At 43.7% G+C, this 13,779-nt stretch overlaps 1 protein-coding gene across 1 annotated transcript in view; it reads right to left on the bottom strand.

Annotated features, from left to right (window-relative positions):
- LOC126335509 (reversion-inducing cysteine-rich protein with Kazal motifs-like) overlaps positions 1 to 13,779 on the bottom strand; it is a 328,118-nt gene that overhangs the window by 43,995 nt on the left and 270,344 nt on the right. Inside the window, exon 12 of the mRNA XM_049998864.1 lies at positions 8,152 to 8,338. Within this exon, the coding sequence (XP_049854821.1) occupies positions 8,152 to 8,338 (187 nt within the window). The remainder of the gene's footprint in view (positions 1 to 8,151; positions 8,339 to 13,779) is intronic.

Below are 13,779 nucleotides of genomic sequence, written 5' to 3'. Positions count from 1 at the left end.
AATAGGCACGTAACACAGCAAAAGAACACTAACCATAAAATATTCCTAATCCCGAGGGATTGGAGACGTATCTTCCCAGATGACAACTGCTATGCTTAAGGGCAGCACTCACACATTCAGGCAGTCCAACGTATTTCAACTGCACCGCTGATACACTTGTCTTTCTTGAATCGTATAGACAATCTCTAGGACTGTTTTGAAAGGCAGGTGAAACACAGAAGTCAACATCCCCACAATTCTGTAGTTCTGCGGGATGTAATCATCAATGAATGCCTTCAGCTCGATGTGGCAGACCTGAAAGTACTTGTGGACTCTCACCCTTGATGAACTTAGATAACGCCTTTGCACCCCTGGGTTAAAGATAGTTTAAACAGGGGTCGCCAGATTCACTTTTAACTCTGCCGCTGAAACTTACTGGTGCTCGAAAAAAAGAGAGTTTAATTGTAGCTATTGTTACACGACAGTTTTTCCCGTAGACAATAGTGTAACGTATGCAGATTCGTAACGAACGACCCATCTGAACGAAATACGTAACTGACGATGAGGAATATGACTAACAGCAGGATTAGTGATTAGCGGTAACTGGCTTACGCAACCTTAGTCATCATGTACTCTTGATTCGGATTCCCCTGCCTTGTAGAACTGAGAGAACGTTGAAAGCATTCTGTATAATTCAAAAAGAACATGGACCAGCGAGGACAGTGCGCCACCCTCGCAGTCAGAGACATTTAGGAGAAGGCCTGCCCTTGGAGGAGGGGGGGGGGGGGGGGAAGTCAAATGGTCAACAGTCCGTAGAAAAACACTTTTTTTTAAGCCACTCTGGGCATCTAAAGCTTTGTAGACACAGCGATAGAAAACATTGGAGTCGCCGATAAAAAGCTCAAAAATGGAATGGAGACACGTAATTTTGGGTCTTTGACGACGTGACACATTAACCTCAATTTTTGGAGCTTTTAAGACATGAGATGTTGTATTCAAATGTTTACACAAGACATTTATTACATGGGCTGGCTCAGTTAAATGAACAGTAACTTAGACAAAGAATTTCGGCTGTACCACCTCACTGCTCACAGAGAGAGATGGAGAGAAAGATGAATATTTCTGCGTAACATGGTAGGACGTACTTCGGACCAGCTCATTGGTCACAGAGAGAGATGTTGAGAGGGATGACTTCTTTCTGTATAAGATGGTAGGACGAACGTTACACGTCAAACAAATAACGGAGAGCTGAGGGAACTAGCGTGTCCTAAGGAGCATTTTTATCAGTCGGCCTTTGGAACATCCAGAGCCCATAAAATTTGAATTCAGAAAAAGACGCAAAAATCCGCAATGCGATGATTCCTTGTAGCAAACATTTGAGCAGAAATCATTTTGGGCTTCATCTTGAACTTCTTCATCGTAGCCGGTTGGTGTGGCCGAGCGGTTCTAGGCGCTTCAGTCTGGAACCGCGCTGACGCTACGGTCGCAGGTTCGAATCCTGCTACGGGCATGGATGACCTCAAATGTTAATTCCCATAGTGCCCTGAGCCATTTGAATCGTTTTTCTTGATTGCAACTTAATCTGAGCCTCCGTCTTTACCTTGGTCACAACTGAGTGCCGCCACCACAGTTGATGTATCGAGGGAGTTCGTGAAGGTTTGGGCTGATTTGCACTTTGCCAGTGGCTAGGGTCGTCGGTTCCATCAGTGGCTGATTTTTCAGTCCCTTCAGCTTGGTTGGTTGGTTGATTTGAGTGGAGAGTACCCAATAGCGAGGTCATCGGCCCATTTGGATAAGCGAACGTTTGGGAAGGAAGTCGGCCGTGCCCTTCCAAAGGAATCATCCAACCATCCCAGCATTTGCCTAAAGGGATTTAGGGAAATCACGGAAAATCTAAATCAGAATGGCTGGAAGCGGATTTGAAGTGTCGTCCTCCCGAATCCGAGTCCAGTGTGCTAAGCTCTGCACCCGCTGGCTCCGTGGCTTCATCCTGCACCGACAAAACCATGGCGTGATCCAGCCATAATTGTGAGTGAGGTGTAGGGAAACTAACACCATTTTATAACATTTTGATCACTTCAAGCTTCACTTGCAAAACTTGCGTTTTTAATCACAGTGAACAGTCTGCTTCCAGCTCCAACGACAGGTGTGATGTGCTCTCTTGTGTTGTTCTGTCTGTTATCAATTAACATCGCGACAATGACGGGGCACTTCGTGACTACAGTTAATTAACTGGCACAATTATTGGCATTCCACCCGGTTCCTACGTCAGTTACTTGAAGGCCTTATCACATTAATGTTGCAATTGCTTGCCATTTGTTTTGTGAATAATTTTACTGGAATAAATCAAAGTAATTGTGAATCATGTCTCAATTAGCAGTCATAATTCCCTAATTCTTTACTCCTGAAGGCACCCTAATATTTTGTGATGCCTGTCAGGCCTAAAATTCATTTAAACCTTTGTCTCCTTGCTCTATCTACTTGCATTCAGAAATATTCCGAGATCTGATGAATGGACTGAAACGCACACATGCTAACTGTCAATAAATCGTCATCAGCTAGTTTCTGACAATGCTCGCCGGTAATCTCCACAAAGTCAAAGAAGATAACAGTACAAAGACAACAAAAGCTCAAATTCAACTTTCCCTGGAAACAAAAGTGATAGACTTCAATCGTACATCGCCAACTCCGTCTCTCTGGCGCCTTCGTTAAACACCACTTGCGGATAGCTAACGGCTTCCTGATCGTACATCATGAATATTCCTGCTGCGCACTTGTACACTCACTAAATCACTATACTTTACCATAAAACCACGAAACGACCTAGCAAAATCGCTCGTATAGTCTTTTACTATTTCGATAGGAAGAGAAGAACTTCATCGGTCACTGACGATCACTAAAGTCCGATTTGATAGTAGCAACACCCTTGAAATATCTACTCTGGCACTCATGGTCCCCACAACTCACATCTTACATCCAGGAGCGCATCTGCCTGACTCCAAGAAACTCCAAGTGGTTTTTGTTTTCTTCAGCCACAACAGGCAATCATCCTCAGGAGCTGAGTTTCAACTGATACCAACATCCCGCATCTGCAGAGTGTCGCCAGTGCCAGGATTCTTTGGAACTTTTTTCCCGAAAAATTACAAAACTCCTGCCCTTGTGGGAAATTCACTGATCTATAACCTAGTATAGTAAGATACGAACACAAACAAACGGATTACAATAGGACACGCTGGACAGAGCCCGGCAACTGGATGCTGGAAATCGACTCCAGGATTCTCAACAGCAAAGACGACCAAATCATGAGGAGGCTAAAAGGGGTACTCCTACTGCTACCAGTAGCCGGAGTAGTAGTAATAGTAGTAGTAGTAGTTGTTGTTGTTGGTAGTAGTAGTTGTTGTTATAGCACAAGGAGGAGGGGGAGTATATTTACTTGTTGTCATAAATCTCGCAGTAAAGCTAGCCAAAATCAGTAAATTTGATGTTTAGATTGAACACAAACTCAACATAATATGGCTGCTTTCTGAGATTGAAAAGGAGCAATCGAGTGAGAATGTAAAAAGATGTCATAGGAATATTGCATATGGAATAGTCTATAGGTAATCATCGACAAGTTAGAGTAATAATGACAGGAATAGACAGAAATAAAGAGAAATTAATAGGAGAAATATTGCTTATAGTACAGAAAGAAACACACTAAAATAGTGTCTTTATTAGTTACATAAATGACTACAGGGAATGTTTGGCCTTCAGCTTGAACATACAGAGAAATACTTTTGGTTTTGAAACTAATTATTCTTATCACTATATTACACTGGGTATGGGTACACACTAGAGAAATTGCATATAGTATGGTACGAATCTAGCCTCCGTGAGAAAAATGTTTTGATTTACTAATGGCAGTAGCTGTCGAGGGCACAGTCAAATCCAGAAGCTTGAAATGTGAAAAGTGTATGACCCTACTCTGTCACACTACAACCTTAAAAAGAATTTACAAGTTTCAATCATGAGATTGGTTTGTTCGCGTTACCACGCGGAAGAATGTATGGTTTGCGTGTTAGGTGGAGTTGTAGCGACTGGTAGCTGGTAGGTGATTGGTGCCGGAACAGGCGGGAGGCGAGTGTGTCTTTGCTGCTGGACAGACATTTAAACAGCAACATTGACGCACTGCTGCTCCAGCGAAGTTAGTCTTTCAGTTATGCTAGAAAATGTTGTCAAGCAAACTTTAATGCAGTTCCTGTCACCAAACTGCAAGGAACTACTTTTGGAGGCGAGACAGAGACCGACGCACGTAGGAACAGATTGACAGCCAAAATTTTATATCTTGTGTTGAGGAAGGCTCTGTTGCTACAAAGAGAGGAAAGTCCACAAGTAACTAAGGTTGAAATTAAAAATTATGCCGATTAACATAAAAATTAAATTCAATCGAGAATGCTTTCAGCGCGGCTTCGTTCCAAGATCTGCAAGAGTTAAAATCCGGAACGCAGCTCATAACGAACAACGCGTCTTACCTAAAGCAGACGTGAGCCGGATAAACGAGGAAATCAGAGACGGATACAGAGTGAAACAAGAACTTAACGTGCTTCTGTATGGTCTATATTTACACTTAGGTAGTTTTTAAACCCCAGTATAGTGCAGTACAATGGAAAATGAATTGTTAAATAGGGTCGAAATTGGTGGACATACGTGTAGTATTATTCACTGTAAGAAACTTTATAACTTGTCACTATTCGCTACAGATGGCACCGTAACTGACTCAGAAACACAAATTAAATTTTATGATAATGTAATATACAGGTAAACAAGAGTGAGGCAGACCGTAAATAGGTAAGCAAAATATAATACCTGCTGTGTTATCTTATTCTGAATGCATTTTTGGAAATACATTTTAATATATATTTTTATGGTGCATTTTGAAAGACATTTTAATTGTTACACATGTATTTTTTGAAAGATTAGCACATACGTACAGATATGAGATGTCTATACACAAACCTTTAAAAGAGGCCATTAAAACATAAATTTCGTTTCCTGTAATTGTAAATTATCTTTGGGTAATAGTACCATGGACATCGCAAGTACTGATGAAAAGTTAATTTAATATTTGGCGCTACCAATATCGTCATTTACTACTATACTTTAAATGTTCTTTATACGTAAGTTTAACTACTATAATACAGTCAGTTTAATCTATAGTGCTGTGAGACAACTTTAAACGTGAATCACCATACAGGAAGTAAAATACTTACAGTACGTAACGTCAATGTACGTGTCCGTATTATCTCAATTTGTACCTTTTGCAGTGTATATTATGATGATGCTGTAGTTCATTTGAAGAGCGGAACCAGTAAACAAAAAATACTGTACGACTTGTGGTTATTTTCAAAAACTTACTACATAGAGAGTTGATGCAGTAAGTAACTTACAGTTACTGTTGAAAAGCAACTGCCATTGCCTGCAAGTCCCCATGGCCCCTCTGTCAACTTCTGTACAGAAATTCCGATGGAATTAACTCCACTGTCGACACAAATTTTCTGTTGGTCCGTAAAGTCCACACATTCTCCCCGCAGTTAGAAAAGAGCACAGTCTACAGCCATCAACAAAAAACGAAGTTGAACTGATCTATAGAATTAACGTCTAGTGTCTTTCACTTCTTCCTGATAGCAGAATAATGACTCCATGACCAAAATGCTCTTGGTTCAGTGCTACACTGCCGTCTGCTAAATAAACTACATTCGTAAAGGTACAACAACCTAGATTTGCCACTGGAAAGTTCTTTCTAGACAGAACATAGCACGTAATTCTGGATTAAGAGTCTTGTATAGGTACATATATGATGTACCACAGAGAAATATCATAGAGCAGTTTTAATAATCGCAGGTAGTAAAGCGTACAGTGGTTGTTCACAAGGAATGTTTATTCCACATCCAGATTTCGGTCACAGACTGGCCGTTCTCAATGCAGAAAATGTAAGTTAAATCTTCAAACCGGCATATATGCACATAGTCTTAGCTGGACCACTCCTGTCAATCGGCCGTAGGGTGACCAAAATGTGGATGTGGAATAAAAATTATTTGCGACTGATTACTGTAGTCGCTGGGCACACCTGACTCCCAATGGAATCAAACCTAATAATTTTAATAATACAGGGTGATTCAAAAAGAATACCACAACTTTAAAAATGTGTATTTAATGAAAGATACATAATATAACCTTCTGTTATACATCATTACAAAGAGTATTTAAAAAGGTTTTTTTTCACTCAAAAACAAGTTCAGAGATGTGCAATATGGCCCCCTCCAGACACTCGAGCAATATCAACCCGATACTCCAACTCGTTCCACACTCTCTGTAGCATATCAGGCGTAACAGTTTGGACAGCTGCTGTTATTTCTCGTTTCAAATCATCAATGGTGGCTGGGAGAGGTGGCCGAAACACCATATCCTTAAATACTCCCATAAGAAAAAATCGCAGGGGGTAAGATCAGGGCTTCTTGGAGGCCAGTGATGAAGTGCTCTGTCAAGGGGTGCCTGGCGGCCGATCCATCGCCTCGGGTAATTGACGTTCAGTTAGTCACGGACAGATAAGTGCCAATGTGGTGGCGCTCCATCCTGCTTAAATATGTATTGTTGTGCTTCTTGTTCGAGCTGACATCTCCAGATACTGTAGTCCAGTTACAGTAGCATCTTCGAAGAAAAAGGGACCAAAAACTTTATTGGCTGAAATGGCACAGAAAACGTTCACCTTAGGCGAGTCACGTTCATACTGAGGTGTTTCCTGCGGATTCTCAGTGCGCCATATACAGACATTGTGACTGTTGACTTTTCCGTTAGTGTGGAAAGTTGCTTCATCACTAAACACAATCTGTGAAACAAAAGATTCATCTGTTTCCATTTGAGCAAGGATAAAATCACAGAAATCGATTCTTTTAATCTTATCAGCTGCAGAAAATGCTTGAACCAATTTCAGACGATAAGGTTTCATAACTAACCTTTTTCGTAGGACTCTCCATACAGTTGATTGTGGAATTTGCAGCTCTCTGCTAGCTCTGCGAGTCGATTTTCCTGGGCTGCGAACAAGTGCTTCCTAGATGCGTGCTACATTTTCATCACTCGTTCTCGGCCGTCCAGAACTTTTCCCTTTGCACAAACACCCATTCTCAGTAAACTGTTTATACCAACGTTTAATACACCACCTATCAGGAGGTTTAACACCATACTTCGTTCGAAATGCACGCTGAACAACTGTCGTCGATTCACTTCTGCCGTACTCAATAACACTAAAAGCTTTCTGTTGAGCGGTCGCCATCTTAGCATCAACTGTCGCTGACGCCTAGTCAACAGCACCTCAAGCGAACAAATGTACAACTAAATGAAACTTTATAGCTCCCTTAATTTGCCGACAGATAGTGCTTAGCTCTGCCTTTTGTCGTTGCAGATTTTTAAATTCCTAAAGTTGTGGTATTCTTTTTTAATCACCCTGTATTCATGATATGCTCTGCTGTGCTTTATTGGATAGAATTAGTGTAGAAAGAAATGTATGCTAAACCCTAGAAAACAGAAGACGGTGCAAGATGTCTGCCAGCTTATCAGAGCGTACCCTTCATGGGACTTGAGAGAGCTGTGGAGGACAAAGACTGCAGGCGAGGGCTTGGACTGAAATATATGCAACAAATAATTGAGAACGTTGACTTTAAGTGCTTTTCTGAAATGAAGAGGTTGAGACCGTGGAGACAATCGTAGTGGTCAGAAACCTGATGACCACTCCCCACACCCTTAAGGAAAAAGAAAATAGGTTTATTATGAGGCAGATTAAGCTAAAACCTATCTGTGGTATGTACCGGTATTCAGCATTGTGCTTGTTTTATTCAGTGAGTCTGTAGCATCTATTCGTATACTTAGCTCTATGGAATATGGCAAGTCCAGTATTGATGTGTGGAAAGGTTCATGGACAGAAATTATATCTCGTACTCTCGGTGTGTAACTATTACATTTTGTTACTTGTAAGTGGCCATAACACTCAAGAGATCTGCAAGAGACGGGTACCTACTGCCTTAGACATTTCTGCATCTAATGATAGATGAAAAGCGAAGAGAAATTTCAGTTGGTATGACTGATGTTCAGCGAAGCAGCAGCAGTAGCAGTAGCAGCAGGACAGCGGACAGCACTGACCTGGCGAGGCAGGCGCTGGCGTAGGTGACGCCGCTGGCGGCGCAGACTGGTGCGTACACCGGCGGGCAGTTGCACGGCTGGCCGCTGTAGGCGGCGGCGCTGCTGTCGCACTGTCGCCGCGTGCACGTCAGCTCTCCGGAGGAGCAGGCGCACAGGTTGCACTCCAGGTAGAACTGCGAGTTGTGCTCTGCCACCAGAACATCACATCCCCCCTCTTATACAGATGAGCTTCTACTCCTGGCACGCTGGAAACGGAATTACTGCTGTTCCGTCTGAGTATCTATAATACTGAAAATTATTTCTTTGTGTATCGTGTAGTATATCGCATTACACTGAGATGACAGAAATCATGGGATAGCGCAATGCATATGTGCATTCCCTTCTCGTATTTAAGCCAAGTATTGTGCATATTTATGCGATCGGGAATGCTCAGTAGCAGCCAGGCTACATGTACATTTAACAATTAAACGTCATCAAGAAGCATTAGTGATGAAATCGTAGGAGGCAATGTTGTGCAACCTTAGTAGGGACAAGATACAACTATTTCGGAGTAGGATCTCACAATCTGAGACAGTGTTCCGAATCAAACTTCGTCACAATGTCCGCAAACGAGAGAAGTGTCCTTATTGGCTGAGGGAGAAAGAGGGGGGGGGGGTCTCTCTTGTCCTTCGGGAAGACAGGGCGAGTTAGTCGCGAGGAGCCACTCAAAACGCACGGTCCAGTAACTGGGGCGGCTCCAAACGAACGGTCAATAGTATATACTTCAGCTGTTAAACAAGATATAAAGTGAAGGTATTAGCTATCAGAACGCCACGTGTCGTGGGCAGTGTCTATCATTATGTGAAGTCAGAAAACTGTGTTGCCGGCCAGTGTGGCCGTGCGGTTCTAGGCGCTTTAGTCTGGCACCGCGTGACCGCCACGGTCGCAGGTTAGAATCCTGCCTCGGGCATGGATGTGTGTGATGTGCTTAGGTTAGTTAGGTTTAAGTAGTTCTAAGTTCTAGGGGACTGATGACCACAGATGTTAAGTCCCATAATGCTCAGAGCCATTTGAACCAGACTAAACTGCGTAAATGTGTTGTAAAGGGCCGAATATAACGGCGTAGTGCAGAGCCGCCATATTGCAAATTCTGATTCTGTGACGTGTGTAACAAAGCAATTTCTGTATTAAAACAAGTATAGTACAAACGTTGTTGACAGTTAACAACTGGCATCCCTAAACACTCCACTTCAGCAGGATCACCACCTACATGGAACCTGGCGACTGAGAGCTACTACTGCGCTACGAGGGACTTACCGAAGCAGCAAGACACGAGGTTAGTGATACTGCAGAGATACTGAGCCGTACTGCCTCTATAGCCTACTACGAAAGTGTTGTCGGTGCAGGATTTTGTGCACAAACTGACCTCTCGATTACGTCTCATAAGCGTTCGAGGGATTCATGATGGCCGATACGAGTGGACAAGTCATTCGTTCGAACTGTCCAGAATGTTCTTCAAACCAGTCCTGAACAACTGTGACTCGAAGACATGGCGCATTGTCATCTATAAATATTCGGTGGTTGTTCTGGAAAATGAAGTCCATGAATGGCTGCAAATGGTCCCCAAGTACTCGAACATAACCATTTCAAGTCTATGATCGGTCCAGTTGGACCAGTGGACCCAGTCCACTCCATGTAAACACAGCCCATACCGTTATGGAACCACCATCAGCTATCACAGTGCCTGGTTGACAACATGGATCCCTGTCTTTGTGGGTGAGCCGTGAGTGGCTCGTGTTCGTGCCATCCCTTATTTAACACCCTGTTTTTAATGTACTGTCGCCTCGTTATGTTAATTTTCAGTTACTGTCGTCACTGAGTAGCTGCCTTGTCTGTCCCTGAAAAGCAGTAGCAGCGCTTATCGATATAGGCCCTGCTGTATTAACTTTGCTGCACTGCTATTACCTCCTGGTCGTCATGCGTCGTCCAACGGGTTAGAACACGCCAGCAGTGCAGTCTGGACCGGACAGTGGAGACAGTTGGGAAGCGCCAGCAGTGGAGTTCGCACCTGGCAGTCGGACAGTTGGGAAGCAGCAGAAATTCGGTCGGGTTGGAGCAGCAGTGAGGTTCGGATAGCCATGACTCGCGCGGCCGAGCAGTTGGTTGGTTGGCGCAGTCGCGTTGTAGCACCAGTGGGGCATGTAGCGCCAGGGAGGTGCGGATAGCCATCACTCGCCGATGACTGCCGACACACATGATTTCAGTGGGGGACTACTTTGGTTGGTCGTCGGTCGGTCGTCTTGCCGGACGAAATATATTTGGCCGCCGATCGCTTATGGGTTGGCTGTGTGTGCCGACTCGTGATTCGTCCTTGTTTTGATCAGTCACTGCCGTTAGCATCGACTAGTTCGCTGTGCAAGTGTTCGTGAAGCTGTGTGTAGTTTATGTGGTTTGACTGACAAATTATCGAAAGGTTGTCAGCGTACTGGCTCTGAACTGGTCGGTTGGCGTGGAGTAGCGAGGAAGGACAGGACAGCCATCACTCGCCCGCTGATTGCCGACACACACGTTTGAATGGCAATGACCTTGCTTGGGCGTTTGGTCGGTCGTCTGATCAGAGGACGTGTATTTGGGTCGCCCACCGTTTATGGGTTGTCTGTTGATACAGTCTGGTTGTTGTTCCAGTGTCCGCTGTTAGCATCATTTGAGTTTTGGTACAAGTCTGGAGCGGAACTGATCTTGATCATTGGTCTGTGGACTGTCTGTCGGCTGGTTTCCCAGCGGATTGAAAATGATTGGGCCGACTGCCTGTCTCACCTAAGCGAGCGTTAGTGTTTGAATTCCAGGATTCCACGCCGACCCTCGAACATCTGAGCACCCTTGGGTATACTGCTCATTTTTTTAAAAATTTGTTCTTGTTTATAGAATGAGATTTTCACTCTGCAGCGGAGTGTGCGCTGATATGAAACTTCCTGACAGATTAAAACTGTGTGCCCGACCGAGACTCGAACTCGGGACCTTTGCCTTTCGCAGAAAAGTGCTCTATCAACTGAGCTACCGAAGCACGACTCAGGGCTGGTACTCACAGGTATACTTCTGCCAGTAAAGTTCGCAGAAGAGCTTCTGATAAGTGTGAAGGGTTGGAGACGAGATACTGGCAGCAGTAAACCTGTGAGTACTGGGCGTGAGTCGTGCTTCGGTAGCTCAGTTGGTAGAGCACTTGCCCGCGAAAGGCAAAGGTCCCGAGTTTGAGTCTCGGTCGGGCACACAGTTTTAATCTGCCAGGAAGTTTCATATCAGCGCACACTCCACTGCAGAGTGAAAATCTCATTCTTGACACATCCCCCAGGCTGTGGCTAAGCCATATCCTTTCTTTCAGGAGTGCTAGTTCTGCAAGGTTAGCAGAACAGCTTCTGTTAAGTGTGGAGGGTAGGAGACGAGATACTGGCAGAAGTAAACCTGTAAGTACCGGGCGTGAGTCGTGCTTCGGTAGCTCAGTTGGTAGAGGCCTGAGTTCGAGTCTCGGTCGGGCACACAGTTTTAATCTGCCAGGAAGTTTGTTCTTGTTGTTTGTACTTGTATGGCTTCTAGCCGATTTTGTTTTAAATTAGAGTTGTTTGCTCTGCAGGCCTTCCGTCTAGTTCAAAGAACTGTTTCACATAAGGCCTTTGACATTTAAAAAAGTTTTGATGTTGAATTTTAAGTTTTGGGCCTTCAGCCTAAATTAAAGAACTGTTTCACTTAAGGCCATTGGTATTTAAAAAAAATTAATGTTATGGAGGTTTAAGTGTTCGGCCTCTAGTCGATTTGAATTTAACTTGGTACTTAAGCCTAACTCAAGAACTGTTTTAAGATAAGGCTTGTCTTTTAAATTTCTGATTATGCTTGCATTTTAAGTAATTGGCCTTGAGCTGTTTTTAAACTAAAGTGGCTTCCAGCCGGTAATTAAGTCTGAAATATTAAAGTAGTCTATTTAAAAAAAATTGGGATCATGTAATGTTTGATCAAATAATAAAGTTGTATGTTCGAGTGTAGCTGACAGCCACTTATTTTGGCCCCTTTCCACAATTTGTACTATCTGTCCTGTCCTGCGGGATTAGCGGGGCGTCTCAGTGGGGTCTACGCCACACTCGAACCCCATTAGCTCTTACCAGTTGAAATCGAGACTCATCAGATCAGGCCATGGTTTTCCAGTCGTCTACGGTCCAACCAATACGGCCACGATCTCAGAAGAGGCGCTGCGGGCGGGGCACATGCGTCGGTCGCATGCTGCCGTAGCCCATTAACGCCCAATTTCGCGGCTTTTCGCCTCACTGTCCTGCGGATACGTTCGTCGTACGTCCCATATTGCTTTATACGGCTATTGCATCAGGATTGATTGTCTATTAGCACTGACAACTCTACGCAAACGATGCTGCTCTCGGTCGTTACGTATTCTCGGCACATTCTTGACAGTGTGGATCTCGGAATATTGAATTCCCTAACGCTTTCCAAAATTGAGTGTTCCACACGTCTAGCTCCAGATGGCATTCCGCGTTCAAACTCTGTCAGTTTCCGTCGTGCGGCCATAATCACTTTGGAAACCAGTTCACATAAATCACCTGAGTACAACTGACAGCTCCACCAATGCACTGCCATTTTATACGTTGTGTAGGCGTTCCTGTAGCGTCCTGTGTATGTGTATATCGCTGTCGGAGTACTTTTGGCATCCCAGTCTGAGTTACTGAAGTAGCCTAAAACCAATCTTCTCCAAGCCACAGACTGTCAAACGTGATTTGTTAATTATTGCCATCGTACATTACTCGTTGGAATATAACGATTTCTGTTTTTGTTGGCCTTAGCCAGTGAACGGTACATAACTCTAACTGAACAGTGTTAATCCCAACAGAATATTCCCTACCTATGAGGTGATTTCAAAGAGTAAATAGGGTATTATTAAGTCAAGCCGTCTTTTATGCAGTTCTACACTACCCTTCTAAGTGACGCATATGCATGACACTATTTTCCAATGTAGTCACTAAGTCTCTGTAAACAACAGTTGGAACATTCTACCAATCACTCAATTCCTCGATGGAATGAATCCATTGATTGGTCACTGAGTCACAAGAGAACTGGTGTCTGAACGGCCTCGTCGTTGGAAAATCTCTTTCCTCCCCGTATGGTCTTTCTGATTGCCGAAAATATAGTAATTGCATAGTTTAAGACCTGGATTTTTTCCCATCAGCATCGTCCACATGTTTGTGGCCTTGGTTAAATTGTAGGCACCGTTTCATTATGGCTCAAGAGACATTGCATTTGGTCCTTAAACCACCAGAATTTCACGGTGAATCTGTGGACAATTTAGGCGGTTGTCAATAAGAATCGTGCTGTCCCAAGTAGTTCAACTTTAGAGTAACTTCCGAATTCTGCGAAATTTCAGTTACACTTTGTGATGCATCTGTTACCCACACGTTTGCAGGAAGTCCAAAACATGTACTCTCCTGCGACCATGCGCTACTCTTGTTGCGCAGCAATCTTAGTGTGAGACGGCAATTCCTGAAGTCCGAAAGCACATGTCGTTCTATGATGATCTAGTAGACGCCCTAGAAAAAAACTTTAACTAATATGGAAAGTGTGCAGCAAGGTAAAACGGATACACGTTCAGAATTA

Source organism: Schistocerca gregaria, chromosome 2 (genome assembly GCF_023897955.1).
Source record: "Schistocerca gregaria isolate iqSchGreg1 chromosome 2, iqSchGreg1.2, whole genome shotgun sequence".
Lineage (NCBI taxonomy): Eukaryota > Metazoa > Arthropoda > Insecta > Orthoptera > Acrididae > Schistocerca > Schistocerca gregaria.
The sequence above is the reverse complement of the archived record's forward strand: the minus strand, read 5'-3'. Positions and strand labels throughout refer to the sequence as shown.